The sequence below is a fragment of the Zalophus californianus genome, chromosome 1 (genome assembly GCF_009762305.2).
Source record: "Zalophus californianus isolate mZalCal1 chromosome 1, mZalCal1.pri.v2, whole genome shotgun sequence".
NCBI classification, from domain to species: Eukaryota; Metazoa; Chordata; class Mammalia; order Carnivora; family Otariidae; genus Zalophus; species Zalophus californianus.
This window is the reverse complement of record NC_045595.1, coordinates 174,111,069-174,129,795: the sequence shown is the minus strand read 5'-3', so window position 1 is coordinate 174,129,795 and position 18,727 is coordinate 174,111,069. Positions and strand designations below refer to the sequence as shown.

Here is an 18,727-nt window from a genome sequence, read left to right as displayed (position 1 = left end):
TGAGGCATATCATAAACAGAATACCTAAAGCTAAGGATAGATCAGCTATTAAGAAAAATCCTCTGGCAAACCAGTCACTACCATAAGCACAAGGTAACAATAAAGGAATTTGAAGGGTACTCAATGGAAACAAGAAAGCTTAAGCAGTTCAACTCTTGACTAGACTGATTCAACCCCTTTATAAAAGACCTAGCAAAAGCAGAAATATGCTCCTCTCCAGACATATATATTATTTACCTGCCTCTACTGTTCTACATAAGGTGCTTATTTTTTAAACCAAAAATCATGCAATACCAAAGGAAACAAGGAAAAATAACACATGGGCAAGAGACAAAGCAATCAACACGACATTGGGCCTATCAGAGAGGGAATTTAAAATAATTATGATTAATAAGTTGAAGCCTCAGGTAGAAAATGTAGACAACATGAACAGATGGAAAATTTCAACAAAGGGTTGGACATTTTAAGAAACAATCAATTGAAATTTTAGAAATGAAGATGAATCCTTTTGAAGCATTCATCAGTAGACTCAACTGAGAAATTGGTGAACCTTAAAATAGGTTAATTGAATTTACTTGCAACTAATCAAGTTATGTGCCAATAATCTTTTTTTAAGTAATATTTAAATAGTAACATAAGCATATTCTACCACCTTTCCCCCCCAATATACTGCAAAAATTTAATAAAAAACATATAGCTATATGAATAAACCTAACACTATGCCTGGCATATAGTTAAGTATTCAATAATGTTTACTGAAGGAATTTTTGCTGTTTGTCAATGAATAAATGTAGTCATTAATGAGAAAAGAGAAGTAAAATGAGAAATCACTTACCATAATCTATGCTAAATTGAGCAACACCAGAACCAGGATAGTAGGAACCCTTCTCCACAGTGACAAGACAATGCTTCCTTTGTTTTTCTTGAATAATTTCATTTACTCCTGAAGCTCCTTGATCCATCAAATTCCAGCCTCGTATACATCCATCTAGACGAGGGGTTATCTAACAAATTAAAATATAGGTAAAGGAGTACATCTTAAACTTAAAAGAGTCAGACTCATACATGGCTTAATTGATTACACATGCAGTTTTCATTTAGAGGGAAAACCCTTTCTTTGATGACATGTTAAAATACTTTAAATATTTTTTTAATATTATCTAATTTTTTAAGGTGTCCTTCAGATGGGCAGTCTTTTTCAGTTATAGTGAGTTTATGCCATCACAGACCTCCACTGCGATCCTAATGATTTTTAGCCCCTCAAGCCCTACCTGCCTCTCCTCTATCCTCCAGAAATAATTCTTCTGCTCTCAACTTCCATATATGCTTCTAGCCGTGGCCCTGGGCTGTAAGTTGCTTTCCTTAACTGCATTTATATATAGGTTTGTTTTGCCATCAGACACTGAACCTCTTCAGGAACAACAGTGTTTGCACTCTTTAGTCTCCATCAAAGCATCCAGCCAGACTCAAGACCCATAGTAGCCATTTCATAAATAGTTTTTGAATAATTTATTTTACTTTTAAAATGTCTTGATATATCAATTTCAAAGGAACAGATGCATTCACTCTGACATGGATTAACTAATTCAGGTTTTATATCATACTGCAGAAATCTTTCAAAAGTTAAGGTAACTGTGAATTGCCATGAGTAAAAGATGGATATAAAATAGTAAATATTTAAGTTAAATCAGTGAGTATAATTGACAGGCCCATGACTTCAAATGAAATTTTTAAAACTCTTCAAGGACAGTGATTAGTCTCCTTCATGAGACCTATTCTACAGTTATTAGACAAACATCCTATTCAGAAAATCATCTATTATATATAACTTCAATTTATGATAGGATGAAGTTATACTCCCAGCAAAGATTTTTTTAAAAAGTTCCACCTTTATATGCTATTTTATTTCCCAAATTTAAGTCCTAACATAGACCTAAGAAAATTCTTTGACTGGCTTCTACAAAATGTTGTATTTTTGGACTCCAATACACGTATTTATATTTGTAATAGCTGAATATGGACAGTTATCATGTTAACACTGAATTGATGCTTAAGAATTGGGAAAAAAATCTACTTTCCCATGAGTAACGCTGGGGATTTAAGTGGGCTCAAAAACACTACACTTATTTTCTTATTTCCTTAATGTAATTTCAAGGATCGCTGTGTTATTTTTCCTTGTTCATTTCAAGTTGTTACAGTTGGTGTGTTCAACAAAATAACTTCTTTGACTCTCAGAAAAACACATCTTCAAATCTATTATGGACAAGAGGAATTCATCCATGATGAATGATAGAAGCTTGGATCATTACCGGTCTAATGAGGGCATTCTTCATTTTCCGAGGTAATCCTGCAAAATATACTTTAGTTTCTAGAAATCCATTTGTAGGCTTAAAAAGGCTTTCGGGTTTATTTATATTCATTACAGCTTCTTTAGCTATTTTTACACTAATACTGTGTTCTAGTTCTTCCACAGAGACCTATAATTAAAAAGACAAAAGTTATCAAACAACCAAACATCACTGCATGTCATTTGAAACGCTAAGACTGAAAAATCCTGTTATTATTCCAGTAAATAATTTTTCAAAGTAATCATTTTAATGTAATTATTAATTTGTTGTAATCCATTTGAAATGTCTAATTAGTATAAAGGTGGTAAAAATTGTATTTTAAAGTGATAATTCTTGGGCGCCTGGGTGGCTCAGTTGGTTAAGCAACTGCCTTCGGTTCAGGTCATGATCCTGGAGTCCTGGGATCGAGTCCCGCATCAGGCTTCCCGCTCAGCGGGGAGTCTGCTTCTCCCTCTGACCCTCTTCCCTCTCGTACTCTCTATCTCTCATTCTCTCTCTCTCAAATAAATAAAATCTTTAAAAAAATAAATAAATAAAGTGATAATTCTTGACTGAAAATTAAACGAACACCATATTTTAAAGTAAAAAAACACACAATATTCTTTTAAATTTAAACATCCAATTATAATATACACATTTCAAATCCAGCATCATAAAATTAAGTGAGTCACTCTACAAAATCTTAGAAAACTTTTTTTAAAGATTTTTTATTTATTTATTTGAGAGAGAGAATGAGATACAGAGAGAGCATGAGAGGGAGGAGGGTCAGAGGGAGAAGCAGACTCCCCACTGAGCAGGGAGCCCGACGCGGGACTCGATCCCAGACTCCAGGATGATGACCTGAGCCGAAGGCAGTCGCCTAACCAACTGAGCCACCCAGGCGCCCATCTTAGAAAACTTTTAAGTGTTCTTATTTTGCAATTGTCTGAAAGTATACATATGGAATCAATGATGGAAATAAATTCTTAATATAAAGTGTGAGAAATCAGTACCTCCAGTATTCTGTTCATTAAACAAATTATACTTTATTTCAAAATTCAAAAAGTAATTAAGGTCATAAGGAAGCACAATACAAAAAATTAAATTGGGTTTTACCAATTTTGAAAGTAGTTTTGTTTTTATTTTGTTTTTTTTAAGATTTTATTTTTATTTATTTTTTTAAAGATTTTATTTATTACCTATTTGACAGAGAAACAGAGCACGAGAGCAGGAACACAAGCAGGGTGAGTGGAAGAGGGAGAAGCAGGCTTCCTGCTGAGCAGGGAGCCCAATATGGGACTCGATCCCAAGACCCTGGGATCATGACCTGAGCTGAAGGCAGACGCTTAACGACTGAGCCACCCAGGCACCCAAGATTTTATTTATTTATTTATTTATTTATTTGACACACAGAGAGAGAGAGAGAGAGGGCACAAGTAGACAGAGCAGCAGGCAGAGGGAGAGGGAGAAACAGACTCCCTGCCGAGCAGGGAGCCCAATGCGGGACTCGATCCCAGAACTCCGGGATCATGACCTGAGCCGAAGGCAGCTGAATAACCGACTGAGCCACCCAGGTGCCCCAGAAAGTAATTTTGTTTTTGTTTTTTGTTTTTAAGTATGCTTAATGCCCAGCATGGGGCCCAACATGGTGCTGAGACCCTGAGATCAAGCCCTGAGCTGAGATCAAGAGTCCGACGCTTAACCAACTGAGCCACCCAGGTGCCCTGAAAGTAGTTTGGGTTTTTAAAAAAGGTTGAAAGTGATGGTAAACAACAATTAAAAAAAAAAAAATCCTCCCAAAAAGGTGATTCAAAGAACCACTGCTGCAATCTCCTCATGCAAAACTGTAGCACTCAAAACGCAAACTCTTCTTTTACTAATCAACGATGGAAGCAAAAGAGTAGTCCTATTAAAGCACCGCTATGGGAAGGGGAAAACTGTGCTCTAAAGTAAAATAACCTTGGTAACATTTACAGATTTAAAGTTAGTCAGTGCACTGTCCTTAATATAGCCAACCAACATCATTTTACTTGAATGACAATTCCCTCTTTGAAAGATGTTAAGTCAGCCTCTAGAACCTCAGTCTCGCTTGCATCTCTACATTCTTGCCACTCCCTCTCAGCCTCCTTGCTGGCTCTTTCTCTTTTCTCAACGTCTATAATACTCCAGAGCTCAGCCCCCTAGACCCTTTCCCTCTAGTCATGCAAATATCTTTAAATAGGGGTCTACAGCTCCACTCTAGGGCATTTGGAAAATTCAGGGGTAGGGATGGTACTTTTAGTTGTCACAATGAGTAGGACGTATGCTGACACTGCAAGATGCTGGACACCCTGTAATATGCGGACAGTCATGCAAAATAAGTAATAAAATATTCAATATCCTGCAAACCTCCTGAACATCCCTACAGGATATTCATGTAGGGTATACTTAGGCTTATCTGAGTTTCTCTATATATGAACACAAAATGTTTTTTGTACCAATTCAGCACATTCACTGAATTTTTCAAGAATAGAAGTCTTGTCAATCAAGGATATATTGATGTTTGTTTTGTTTGGATCTTTACTAAGAGTTTCTCACTATTTCGGAAACTTACTTTTACTGATGGCAATACCATCTATGCACTTTGAGTATTTGAACTGCCAATACAAAACTCCAGCATAAGTCTTCATTTACAGCTTTCACATTATTCTACATATAGGAGCAAGCTTTGACAAATATTGTACTTGTACTTGAGCATTTATATGTTGGAATATATATTATTTTCTTATAAATGACTTTCCTTTATTTCTTTGTGTAATAATTAGAGCGTTATATTGGTTTCTATTAGGGATATGCAAAAGTAGCTTACATTGTTGATGCATTTCATTATAGGACAATAAAGGAGCATTATGAATACGTGGGCACTGGATGAGTTAAGAGTTTAGAAACACAGATTAACAATAATCAATCTCACGGCCTTTGAGACCCTCTTTATGATGAATATTCAAAAGTTTTTATCTACCTTAAATTGAAGGCTGGACCTTAAGAGTATATCCAGAATCTGACCACTTCTCACCACCTCTCCACTGAGTTACTGCAATGGTCTCATGACCCCATAATCTGTCCCATTCTTATTCTCTACTATCCAGTTTCCATAAAGCCATCATGTCCTGATATGGATTACCTTTTAAGATACATGCAAATTACATCATGTCACTTTTCACAATCATCCAAGGTCTTTCTACTTAGCATAAACTCCAAGTTCTCACTACAGTCCCCATGACCCTACCTGGTCTTGTTCCAGAACACATTTCTAACCTCATCTTCTGCCCTTCCCTCCCTCCTTTATTCCCCTGCATCTACACTGACCTTTGTGTTGTTACTCAAATACAACAATCACATCCTCTCGCCTGATGCTCTGTACTTGCTCTTCACATGGCACAGAATCATCTTCCCCAGAGATTTCTCATGATTTGTGCCCTGGTCTCTGGTCAGATGTAATCTCATCGGAGATGGCTTTCCTGATTCCACATGAACACGCACCATCGTCACTCTCTGTTGCCTGGCCTTGCTTTTGTTTCTTCCTCCTAGCACTAACCACTATCCGACATATCCATTTGTTCATGCAATTTGTGGTTTACATCTCACCCCTAGTATGCAGGCTCCACAAGAGCAGTGATTTTGTTTTATTCACTGTTGTAGCCTCACCATGCAAAGGAGGAATAGCACATAAAGTGCTCAATAAATATCTTATTAAATGAATAAAATTATGATCCAAATTACAGATTTCTCACCCATATTAGAATCATACCCAAACATGAGATATAATAATGACTTATAATAGAGCAATATTTATTTCTATGGTTTAGAGCCATTTTAATTACTTAACAATTACACACATTCTATTTATCTGAATTACAAAACAATTCTACATTTTAATTGCTTATTTTTAAAGTATTTTGTTTGAAATTTTAAAATTATTTAAAATTAGTGAAACAACTGCTATCAAGTGAATAGTCCAGTTTATAGATTAATTTAACTTTGTCAATTAAAATGTTTACTTAAAATATATATCTATTTGAGCTAATTTCTGTGGTTGCATAAATTTGTCTGAAACAGTACAGTTTAACAAGCCATCAAGATTATAAAATGGTAAAAATATTATGCAGTAATTTTTTCAATGAAAGATCTGAGGAAAAGAAATCCCATTTATATGGTGGAGGTGAATATTCATAAATTGTTAAAATATCCAATTAAAAATTCTTTTAAAAGAGCCAGCACCAAATTTATTACCAGATTAAAGTTTTTCTCTGACTTGCTAATTGTTCTTAAATTTTTCATGTCAAGTTGTATTCGGTTTATAAAGGGAAATTTTAATCAAAATATGGGCATTTCATTAAATAACAATTTCTTTTTAACAAAGATCATAAACATAGGAGACAAAATGTGTGGAACTGAATAGCCGCCTTCTATCCAGCCCAAAATCCTGCCTTTAACCTATTATGCATGGATAATTCATTACTAAATACTACCTGCCCCGTAAGATGTTAGCCTCACAGGTAAACATTTACCTTCTTTATATATATTCTGTACTACCTAGAATGTGTCCAAGTTCTCCTTCCAACAGATAATATTTTCAATTTGTTTCAATTAATCAGAGAAAATTCTGTTTGCTCTATTTTGCTGAAAAGTTATCTCAGTGATTTTTAGATAGGAGATTTGGGGACATTAGGCAATAAAATGTATTCTTCAGTACACTGGAGGAAGAGGTGTATGCATCAAGCTGTATGCATACAGATGGAGTACATGAAAGATGTAGTGGTAAAGCTACATACACTGACGAGAGCATCTGGAGAAGCCAGAGAATTTTAGCGATAGATACTCTGACAGTTGTATCTGATCTTGTGCAGACATTATTCTGGTAAGAGTCCAAAATCTATGGCTGTCAAAGGATGAATAGCCCCATTTTTGGTAAACCACATCTGTGCCCAACTGTACTTTATTACCACCTGTACTTTAACGATTTCGCATTACATTGCATTAATTCATAAGGCAGCACTAGCTATTAAACTGTGAGGTACTAAGTAAGCTCAAGAACAAGGAAAATCTCTTGCCAGAGTTCTAGCACCTTGAACTTAGGAACTTAGCATTTTAAAAGTGCTCACTAAAAGCTTATGGAATATATGAGTGCATGAGTGAGTAAATAAAGAAATGAAATAATTTAATGATGACTCACATGTCTTTTCAACATGGACCTCCTGGCAGATCCCTTAGGCATAGAAAGTGTCTCTTTTGGGTACCACATTCTAAGGTGAAGCTGATCTCTCAATTTTTAGCTGCTGAAAGCAGCAATGACTCTTTTGCAGAAAAGAATTCTCCCCATTATAGACTGGCAGTAATCCCTTCATGAAAAATTCCATTTTAGGCTCACTTTTAGGGATTATGTAAAAATGCTCATTTTTCTTTTTTTTTTTGAGATGAAAAGTAATGTTTATTAATTGTCTAGTGACTTTTCTTCCTATTGGTTCTCATCTCTTCTTTGAAAGGAGTCTAAATAAAAATCATTGCATCTGCTTTTTTTTTTTCCCCTTCTTCTTCTACAAATGCATCCATGGTGTCATATATTTGCAGCTGCCTTCTTGAATCACAGGTAATTGTGTATGTGGGTTCTCATTTACAACAACGAACACCGTCTTTGAAGAAAAAAGGGAAATTTATGCATGGGTTCTACTTATATGCAGAGCCATGATTTTATTTACCTAGGATTTAGCAAACTACTTAAAGACATTTAGCAGTTTGTTCATCTGCCCCAATATATTCTCCAAGTATCATAGTCTCAATGACAGGTTATGCTAATTACCTAAAATTCTGAATAGATTTCATGCTCATGCTAATATAATCAAAACATGTATTTAAAAACAACTTTTTTGATACATATAGTAAAAACTATAATTTTTACATGGTGTTTTAAAATTTTGCTCTGTTTAATAGTTCCAAGAAATATATTAAGGCTGCTATATCAAGCCAACTGGTAGGATGGAAAAATAGGAAACTTTCCCCTACCAAAGAACTTAGTTGTTTTCTGCTTATATACTGGGTTCCTATATAATAACACATTTTAGGGAGGATTTCCCTGTTAAAGAATTCAGAAAATTGCTACCTAAAGTTTTACACTTCAGAGTATACTCATATACAGATTCTGTTTTAATTTTTCTATAACTCACTGTCAAACCCTTGGCACCTTATCTATGTCATGACCGCTCCATGATTGCATCTTATTAAATTCTTACTACCAAACAAAGAATAACTATTATTCCTTTCCCACATGGAAGGAAGAAAATGGAAAGAAAATAACCTATAAAAATAATGATAGGTATTCAAGTTGTATTACACAACATAAACTGATCTGACCAGAAGGAGGAGATTTTATTCCTCACTGTAAGAGTAATAAAAATAATTAGTAAATTCCCTTCTGCTTTTTTAAATGGGAATCTATCACTTAGGATTAATTTCACCTAAAAATAATGCAAATACAAAGTTAAATGGGCTAAATCAAAATATTTTTCTACCTCATATAAAAATCGAGAAGAGGGCAGTCCAGGGCTGGTATGATAGTATGATTTCTTAAAGTCTCCAAGAATCCAGGTATCCTTCAGTATTCAATCTGCCATTGCCAAAGTTTTATTGCTGTTATTATTATCAAGACGTTAGTTTTTTAGAGCAGTTGGGGGAAATCGGAGGGGGAGATGAACCATGAGAGACTATGGACTCTGAGAAACAAACTGAGGGTTCTAGAGGGGAGGGGGTGGGGGTATGGGTTAGCCTGGTGATGGGTATTGAATGGAGCATTGGGTGTTATACGCAAACAATGAATCATGGAACACTACATCAAAAACTAATGATGTAATGTATGGTGATTAACATAACATAAAATAAAATTTAAAAAAAAAGAATGGATTTTCTGGATCTAATATTTTTGTTTTGTTTTTTTTTTTTCTCTAGAACACAGAGTGCCTATTCAATATGTAGATTCAGTCTTCTTTAGTTCTGGGCATTTAAAAGTATAATAATTAACATTTGTTGAGTATTTACTATGTACTTTATGCATTTATTCAACAAATATCATTAGAGATCTATTGTATGCCTAGTGCCCTTCACTACTGGGAATAGAGGGGGAAAAAAAAAATTCAGACAAAATTTCCAACCTCACTGAGCTTGCATTCTAGTCAGGGAGGATAAAAAAGAAACAGCACAGCAGAGCCCGATATGGAGCTCGATCCCACAACCCTGAGATCATGACCTGAACCGAAATCAAGAGTTGGACACTTAACTGACTGAGCATGCATGTGCCTCTCCCCTCAATTTTGCTGAGAATCTAAAAATGTTCATTTCTAAGCACTCTAATTGGTACTAGCTAGTGTATACTGTTTGTACAAATTGATTATCTATATGCTAATATTTAAAATTGAGTTAATTACTATATGCATTACTCTTTCTGTGTGTATTTCTATGTTACTGTGTGTATTTCTCTTTCATTTAAAAAATATAGGTGGCTCTTCAGTATGGCTGTCCTTGGGCAGTGGTATCTTTGCATAAGCTGCTATGCCTACTAATAATCCCTAACCTATTGGAGAGACGCCACTAACAGCCACTAAAAAAGGTAAAAAGTCAAAGATAGAGAAGTCCAAGCAAATAACTGAAAACAATTTCAGTTCCAGGAAATCCTAAATATATTATGTGAGGTTATCATTTCTCAGAGGCTGTTTCAAGGATTTACAGTGTATGGGATATGCTTCATACAACATCAAATAAATCCAGCTCCATTTAGATTTGGTATCAGTATAAAAATAAGTTACTAATGATGTTAAACACACTGTGTCAAAGTAGGGATATTCTTTGTGAAATATGCAAAACCTACCATATTCCATTGACCGTCATTAATAACTTTGCCTCCAGTTGTGATTTTGGTTGTAAATTCATTCTTAAACTGAATTTCAATCTTTCCATCACGAAGTGCAATCAGGAACCAAGCTGAGCGGTCAAGAGATTCTGCATACAGTATAACACCTTCTGAATCATATGTCCGGAAATCAAATTCGGCTGAAAATCTAAATAATGGACAAAGAGAAAGCCTTAATAGAGAAATATGGAAAGCTCAATAATTATTCTTTTTCTCTTACGCTAGCAAACAGCAGTATGTTGAAAGAACCAACTATTTCTTTCTTTACTGGAATTAAAGGGTAGGGTAGAATTAGACTGTTTCATGCGTTATCTCTGGTTCCATGTGTGTTTAAAATCAAGTTATTATATTTTCTTGCTTATTCTTGGAGACTTTTCCCCCTGTGAACAGATGCTTTGGTAATTTTTCATATTTTTTGGCATTTGTTTTTTTTTAAGATTTTATTTATTTATTTGAGAGAGAGAATGAGAGATAGAGAGCACGAGACAGAAGAGGGTCAGAGGGAGAAGCAGACTCCCTGCTGAGCAGGGAGCCCGATGTGGGACTCGATCCCGGGACTCCAGGATCATGACCTGAGCTGAAGGCAGTCGCTTAACCAACTGAGCCACCCAGGCGCCCTTGGCATTTGTTTTGAAGGCCCTCTTTTAAATGCTGGAATTCATACACATGTACAAATATGAGATATATTCTATCTCTCCCGGAGCTTTTTATACACTATATAATCTGACATTCTGACATTAAGATTCCTATTTTTTTTTTTTTTTTTTGCTGTGTCCATAAGTGATTAGTAAAAGATGTTACAATTTCATGATTGGTTTATACATCAAAAGGCCCATTTTCCCTGTAATTTCATATATGTCAGGAAGGAATCACTCACAGAGATATAGACAGCATCTGGATGACTGCAAGTATAATTAAGCCTTCATGTGTGGTAAGAAAGGTAAAGTAAAAAACTTTAAAATATATCTGTTAGCTTGATTTCAAAAGCTCTCCAAAGCTCTAATTGTATATATCACTAAAGCACATGAAAGGACAGCTTGAAAGATGTAGTCTAGCCATGTGCTTGGGGGTATCTGAGCTCTGGCCATGACTGTTGTTATTAAGATCTAGATATATATATGTAGCTATTACAGGGGAAGAAGTATCTTAGAAATGCTGGATTAAAAAATAACATGTATTGATTAGTGCCCTAATGACACTGTAATAAGAATCAGCCTTAGTGGGCGGAGCAAGATGGCGGAGGAGTAGGAGACCTAGATTTCATCTGGTCTCAGGAATTCAGCTGAATAGGGATCAAACCATTCTGAACACCTACGAACTCAACAGGAGCTCAAACAGGAGAGTAGCAACAACTCTCTGAACAGAGAAGCGACCACTTACTGGAAGGTAGGGCGTGCGGAGAAGTGAATCCGAGGCGATATTCGGGAGGATAGACAGCGGGGGAGGGGCCTCCGCCGGCCGCTTCTGGCAAGTGCTAGAGCCGCGGAGCACAAAATCGGACCTTTTAGAAGTTGGCTCGGCGGAGGGACGTCGCTCCAGTGGCTAAGCGGGGGGTGGAATCCTCCCGGGACAGTGTGGTCTCAGGACCCTTGGGGTCACAGAGAGACTGGGGGTGCCTGAGTGCGCCAGAGCTCCCAGGTATCGGAGCAGGGAAGCCGGCTGCAGACACGGAGCAGAGTCGCGGGCTCTCAGCTCGGGGTTGCCATAAACTGTGATCTGCGGCCCAGTCGGGGCACGGCTCCCCCAGCAGGGACCCAACAAGCAGCAGATCCGGGGAGACTCCCCTTCCTTCCCGGGGAGGAGCGGTGCGGGAACGCACTGCAGGGATCTTCTGGGTTTGGACACTCCGCGCGGGGTCGGGTGCCAGAGATAGCAGCGCTCGATCACGGGCCAGGTGAGCACAGAGTGCAGCCGGAGACCGGGGACACGGAAGTGACTGCTTTTCTCTGGGGGCACACTGAGGAGCGGGGCCCCAAGTTCTCGGCTCCTCCGAGTGGAGATTGGGAGGCCACCATTTCTGCCCTGGTCCTCCAAAGCTGTACCGAGAGCGTGCAGGGAACAAAAGCTCCTGAGAGCAAACCGGAGCAGCTTCCTTAGCCCGGACCGACAAGGGCGGGGCAATTCCGCCTCCGGCAAAGACATTTGGAAACCACAGCAACAGGCCCCTCCCCCAGAAGATCAACACAAACAGCCAGCAAGCCAAGACCAAGTTGATCGATCAAGGAGAATAGGAGAACTCCAGCGCTAGGGGAATACTGCACATAGATTCATGGCTTTTTTTTTTTTTTTTTTACCATGATTCATTATTTCATCAAAGTTAATTTTTGTTGACTGTTTTTTTTTTATTTTTCTTTTTCCCTTTTTCAACAACATCTTATAAATCCCTTTTTTAAAAAAAAAAACATTTTTTATTTTTCATTTTTAGAGTCATATTTTATCCCTTCATAGTAGTTACCCTTATTTTTGGCATATATATATAAGTTGTTCTCTCTTTAAAATTTTGAGGTACAGTTTCTTCTAACAGATCAAAATATACCCTAAATCACTAGTGTATGGCTTTGTTCTAGTCTCCTGCCTGATCACATTCTCTCCCTTTTTCCTTTTTTTTTTTTTCTTAAATCTTCTTTCTTTTTTCAAACAACTTATCTTACCAAGTCCTTTTATAAAATCTTTTATAATTTTCATCTTTACAGTCATCTTCCATCCCTTCATTGTATCAACCCTTATTTTGTACATATATGTCTTTCTTCCTTTAAAATTTTAGGAGGCACTTTTTTCTAACAGACCAAAATACGCCCAAAATCTAGTGTGTGGCACTGATCTATGCACTAGCCTGATCATATTTGATCATATTCTGCCTTTTTTGTATTGTTTTGTTTTTGTTTTTATCTTTTTTTTTCTTTTTCTCTTTCTTTTTTCTTTCTTTCCCTTTCTTTTCCCCTGGTTTCAGGTCTTTTCTGATTTGTATACAGTATATTTGCTGGGGACGTTGTAAACCTGTTAGCATTTTGTTCTCTCATTCATCTATTCTCCTCTGGACAAAATGACAAGACGAAAGAAATCACCTCAGCAAAAAGAACAAGAGGTAGTACCGTCAGCCAGGGACCTACTCAATACAGACATTAGTACAATGTCGGACCTAGAGTTCAGAATCATGACTTTAAAGATACTAGCTGGGCTTGAAAAAAGCGTGGAAGTTATTAGAGAAACCCTTTCTGGAGAAATAAAAGAACTAAAATCTAACCAAATCGAAATCAAAAAGGCTATTGATGAGGTGCAATCAAAAATGGGGGCACTAACTGCTAGGATAAATGAGGCAGAAGAGAGAATCAGCGATATAGAAGACCAAATGATGGAAAATAAAGAGGCTGAGAAAAAGAGAGAGAAACAACTACAGGATCACGAGGGCAGAATTCGAGAGATAAGTGATATGATAAGACGAAACAACATTAGAATAATTGGGATCCCAGAAGAAGAAGAGAGAGAGAGAGGGGCAGAAGGTATATTGGAGCAAATTATAGCAGAGAACTTCCCTAATGTGAGGAAGGAAACAGGCATTAAAATCCAGGAGGTACAGAGAACCCCTCTCAAAATCAATAATAATAGGTCAACACCCCGACATCTAATAGTAAAACTTACGAGTCTCAGAGACAAAGAGAAAATCCTGAAAGCAGCTCGGGAGAAGAGATATGTAACCTACAATGGTAGAAACATTAGATTGGCAACAGACCTATCCACAGAGACCTGGCAGGCCAGAAAGGACTGGCAAGATATCTTCAGAGCACTAAACGAGAAAAATATGCAGCCAAGAATACTATATCCAGCTAGGCTATCATTGAAAATAGAAGGAGAGATAAAAAGCTTCCAGAACAAACAAAAACTAAAGGAATTTGCAAACACGAAACCAGCCCTCCAAGAAATATTGACAGGGGTCCTCTAAGCAAAGAGAGAACCTAAAAGCAGCAAAGAGCAGAAACGAACACAGACAACAGACAGTTAACAGTCACCTTACAGGCAATACAATGGCACTAAATTCATACCTTTCAATAGTTACCCTGAATGTAAATGGGCTAACTGCCCCAATCAAAAGACACAGGCTATCAGATTGGATTAAAAAACAAGACCCATCAATATGCTGTCTGCAAGAGACTCATTTTAGACCCAAAGACACCCCCAGATTGAAAGTGAGGGGGTGGAAAACCATTTACCATGCTAATGGACACCAAAAGAAAGCCGGGGTGGCAATCCTTATATCAGACAAACTAGATTTTAAAACAAAGACTGTAATAAGAGATGAGGAAGGACACTATATCCTACTTAAAGGGTCTATCCAACAAGAAGATCTAACAATTGTAAATATCTATGCCCCGAACATGGGAGCAGCCAATTATATAAGCCAATTAATAACAAAAGCAAAGAAACACATTGACAACAATACAATAATAGTGGGGGACTTTAACACCCCTCTGACTGAAATGGACAGATCATCTAAGCAAAAGATCAACAAGGATATAAAGACTTTAAATGACACACTGGACCAAATGGACTTCACAGACATATTCAGAACATTCCATCCCAAAGCAAAGGAATACACATTCTTCTCTAGTGCCCATGGAACATTCTCCAGAATTGATCACATCCTAGGTCACAAATCAGGTCTCAATCGGTACCAAAAGATTGGGATCATTCCCTGCATATTTTCAGACCACAGTGCTTTGAAACTAGAACTCAACCACAAGAGGAAAGTCGGAAAGAACTCAAATACATGGAGGCTAAAGAGCATCCTACTAAAGAATGAATGGGTCAACCAAGAAATTAAAGAAGAATTAAAAAAATTCATGGAAACCAATGAAAATGAAAACACAACTGTTCAAAATCTTTGGGATACAGCAAAGGCAGTCCTGAGAGGAAAGTATATAGCAATATAAGCCTTTCTCAAGAAACAAGAAAGGTCTCAAATACACAACCTAACCCTACACCTAAAGGAGCTGGAGAAAGAACAGCAAATAAAGCCTAAACCCAGCAGGAGAAGAGAAATCATAAAGATCAGAGCAGAAATCAATGAACTAGAAACCAAAAGAACAGTAGAACAGATCAACGAAACTAGGAGCTGGTTCTTTGAAAGAATTAACAAGATTGATAAACCCCTGGCCAGACTGATCAAAAAGAAAAGAGAAATGACCCAAATCAACAAAATCATGAATGAAAGAGGAGAGATCACAACCAACACCAAAGAAATACAAACAATTATAAGAACATATTATGAGCAACTCTATGCCAGCAAATTAGATAACCTGGAAGAAATGGGTGCATTCCTAGAGATGTATCAACTACCAAAATTGAACCAGGAAGAAATAGAAAACCTGAACAGACCTATAACCACTAAGGAAATTGAAACAGTCATCAAAAATCTCCCAAGAAACAAAAGCCCAGGGCCAGATGGCTTCCCAGGGGAATTCTATCAGACATTTAAAGAAGAATTAATACCTATTCTCCTGAAACTGTTCCAAAAAATAGAAATGGAAGGGAAACTTCCAAACTCATTTTATGAGGCCAGCATTACCTTCATCCCAAAACCAGACAAAGACCCCATCAAAAAAGAGAATTACAGACCAATATCCTTGATGAACATGAAAGCAAAAATTCTCACCAAAATACTAGCCAATAGGATCCAACAGTACATTAAAAGGATTATTCACCACGACCAAGTGGGATTTATCCCTGGGCTGCAAGGCTGGTTCAACATCCGCAAATCAATCAACGTGATACAATACATTAACAAAAGAAAGAACAAGAATCATATGATCCTCTCAATAGATGCAGAAAAAGCATTTGACAAAGTACAGCATCCTTTCTTGATCAAAACTCTTCAGAGTATAGGGATAGAGGGTACATACCTCAATATCATAAAAGCCATCTATGAAAAACCTACAGCGAATATCATCCTCAATGGGGAAAGGCTGAGAGCTTTTCCCCTAAGGTCAGGAACGCGGCAGGGATGTCCACTCTCACCACTGCTATTCAACATAGTATTAGAAGTCCTAGCCACAGCAATTAGACAACAAAAAGAAATCAAAGGCATCCAAATCGGCAAAGAGGAAGTCAAACTCTCACTCTTTGCAGATGATATGATACTGTATGTGGAAAACCCAAAAGACTCCACCCCAAAACTGCTAGAACTCATACAGGAATTCAGTAAAGTAGCAGGATATAAAATCAATGCACAGAAATCAGTGGCATTCCTATACACCAACAACAAGACAGAAGAGAGACAAATCAAGGAGTCGATCCCATTTACAATTGCACCCAAAACCATTAAATACCTAGGAATAAATCTAACCAAAGAGGCAAAGGATCTGTACTCAGAAAACTATAAAATACTCATGAAAGAAATTGAAGAAGACACAAAGAAATGGAAAAACGTTCCATGCTCATGGATTGGGAGAATCAACATTGTGAAGATGTCAATGCTACCTAGAGCAATCTACACATTCAATGCAATCCCCATCAAAATACCATCCACTTTTTTCAAAGAAATGGAACAAATAATCCTAAAATTTGTATGGAACCAGAAGAGACCCAGAATAGCCAGAGGAATACTGAAAAAGAAAAGCAAAGCTGGCGGCATCACAATTCCGGACTTCCAGCTCTATTACAAAGCTGTCATCATCAAGACAGTATGGTACTGGCACAAAAACAGACACATCGATCAATGGAACAGAATCGAGAGCCCAGAAATGGACCCTCAACTCTATGGTCAACTTATCTTTGACAAAGCAGGAAAGAATGTCCAATGGAAAAGAGACAGTCTCTTCAACAAATGGTGTTGGGAAAATTGGACAGCCACATGCAGAAGAATGAAACTGGACCATTTCCTTACACCACACACAAAAATAGACTCCAAATGGTTGAAAGACCTAAACGTGAGACAGGAGTCCATCAAAATCCTAAAGGAGAACACAGGTAGCAACCTTTTCGACCTTAGCCGCAGCAACTTCTTCCTAGAAACATCGCCAAAGGCACGGGAAGCCAGGGCAAAAATGAACTATTGGGATTTCATCAAGATAAAAAGCTTTTGCACAGCAAAAGAAACAGTCCACAAAACCAAAAGACAACCGACAGAATGGGAGAAAATATTTGCAAATGACATATCAGATAAAGGGCTAGTATCCAAAATCTATAAAGAACTTATCAAACTCAACACCCAAAGAACAAATAATCCAATCAAGAAATGGGCAGAAGACATGAACAGACATTTCTCCAAAGAAGACATCCAAATGGCCAACAGGCACATGAAAAAGTGCTCAACATCGCTCGGCATCAGGGAAATCCAAATCAAAACCTCAATGAGATACCACCTCACACCCGTCAGAATGGCTAAAATTAACAAGTCAGGGAACGACAGATGTTGGCGGGGATGTGGAGAAAGGGGAACCCTCCTACACTGTTGGTGGGAATGCAAGCTGGTGCAACCCCTCTGGAAAACAGTATGGAGGTTCCTCAAACGGTTGAAATTAGAGCTACCGTTCGATCCAGCAATTGCACTACTGGGTATTTACCCCAAAGATACAAATGTAGGGACCCGAAGGGGTACATGTACCCCAATGTTTATAGCAGCAATGTCCACCATAGCCAAACTGTGGAAAGAGCCAAGATGCCCATCGACAGATGAATGGATAAAGAAGATGTGGTATATATACACAATGGAATATTATGCAGCCATCAAAAGGAATGAGATCTTGCCATTTGCAACGACGTGGATGGAACTGGAGGGTGTTATGCTGAGTGAAATAAGTCAATCAGAGAAAGACATGTATCACATGACCTCACTGATATGAGGAATTCTTAATCTCAGGAAAGAAACTGAGTGTTACTGGAGTGGTTGGGGGTGGGAGGGATGGGGTGGCTGGGTGATAGACATTGGGGAGGGTATGTGCTACGGTGAGCGCTGTGAATTGTGCAAGACTGTTGAATCACAGTTCTGTACTTCTGAAACAAATAACGCAACATATTTTAAGAAAAAAGAAAAAGAAGAAGATAACAGGAGAGGAAGAAAAGGGGAGTATGTCAGAGGGGGAGACGAACCATGAGAGATGATGGACTCTGAAAAACAAACTGAGGGTTCTAGAGGGGAGGGGGGTAGGGGGATGGGTTAGCCTGGTGATGGGTATTGAGGAGGGCACGTTCTGCATGGAGCACTGGGTGTTATGAACAAACAATGAATCATGGAACACTGCACCAAAAACTAATGATGTAATATATGGTGATTAACATAACATTAAAAAATTTAAAAAAAAAACCTGTAAAAAAAAAAAAATCAGCCTTAACATTTCCAAGAAACCAGCAAATCAAAATGATTGAAAAAAGACAAACATGGAATAGAAAAAATAGCTGTATAACTATTAGTCACTTGAGTTAAGCTAAAATAAAGGTAATTTAAGCTAAAAAGTCAGGACTTCAG

The 18,727-nt window shown here is 37.5% G+C and overlaps 1 protein-coding gene across 1 annotated transcript in view; it reads right to left on the bottom strand.

The window, feature by feature from the left end:
* PROS1 (protein S) overlaps positions 1-18,727 on the bottom strand; it is a 70,945-nt gene that overhangs the window by 8,956 nt on the left and 43,262 nt on the right. Inside the window, exons 10-12 of the mRNA XM_027584286.2 lie at positions 10,225-10,414; positions 2,310-2,477; positions 836-1,004 (exon numbers count right to left, since the gene is read on the bottom strand). Of these exons, the coding sequence (XP_027440087.1) occupies positions 836-1,004; positions 2,310-2,477; positions 10,225-10,414 (527 nt within the window). The remainder of the gene's footprint in view (positions 1-835; positions 1,005-2,309; positions 2,478-10,224; positions 10,415-18,727) is intronic.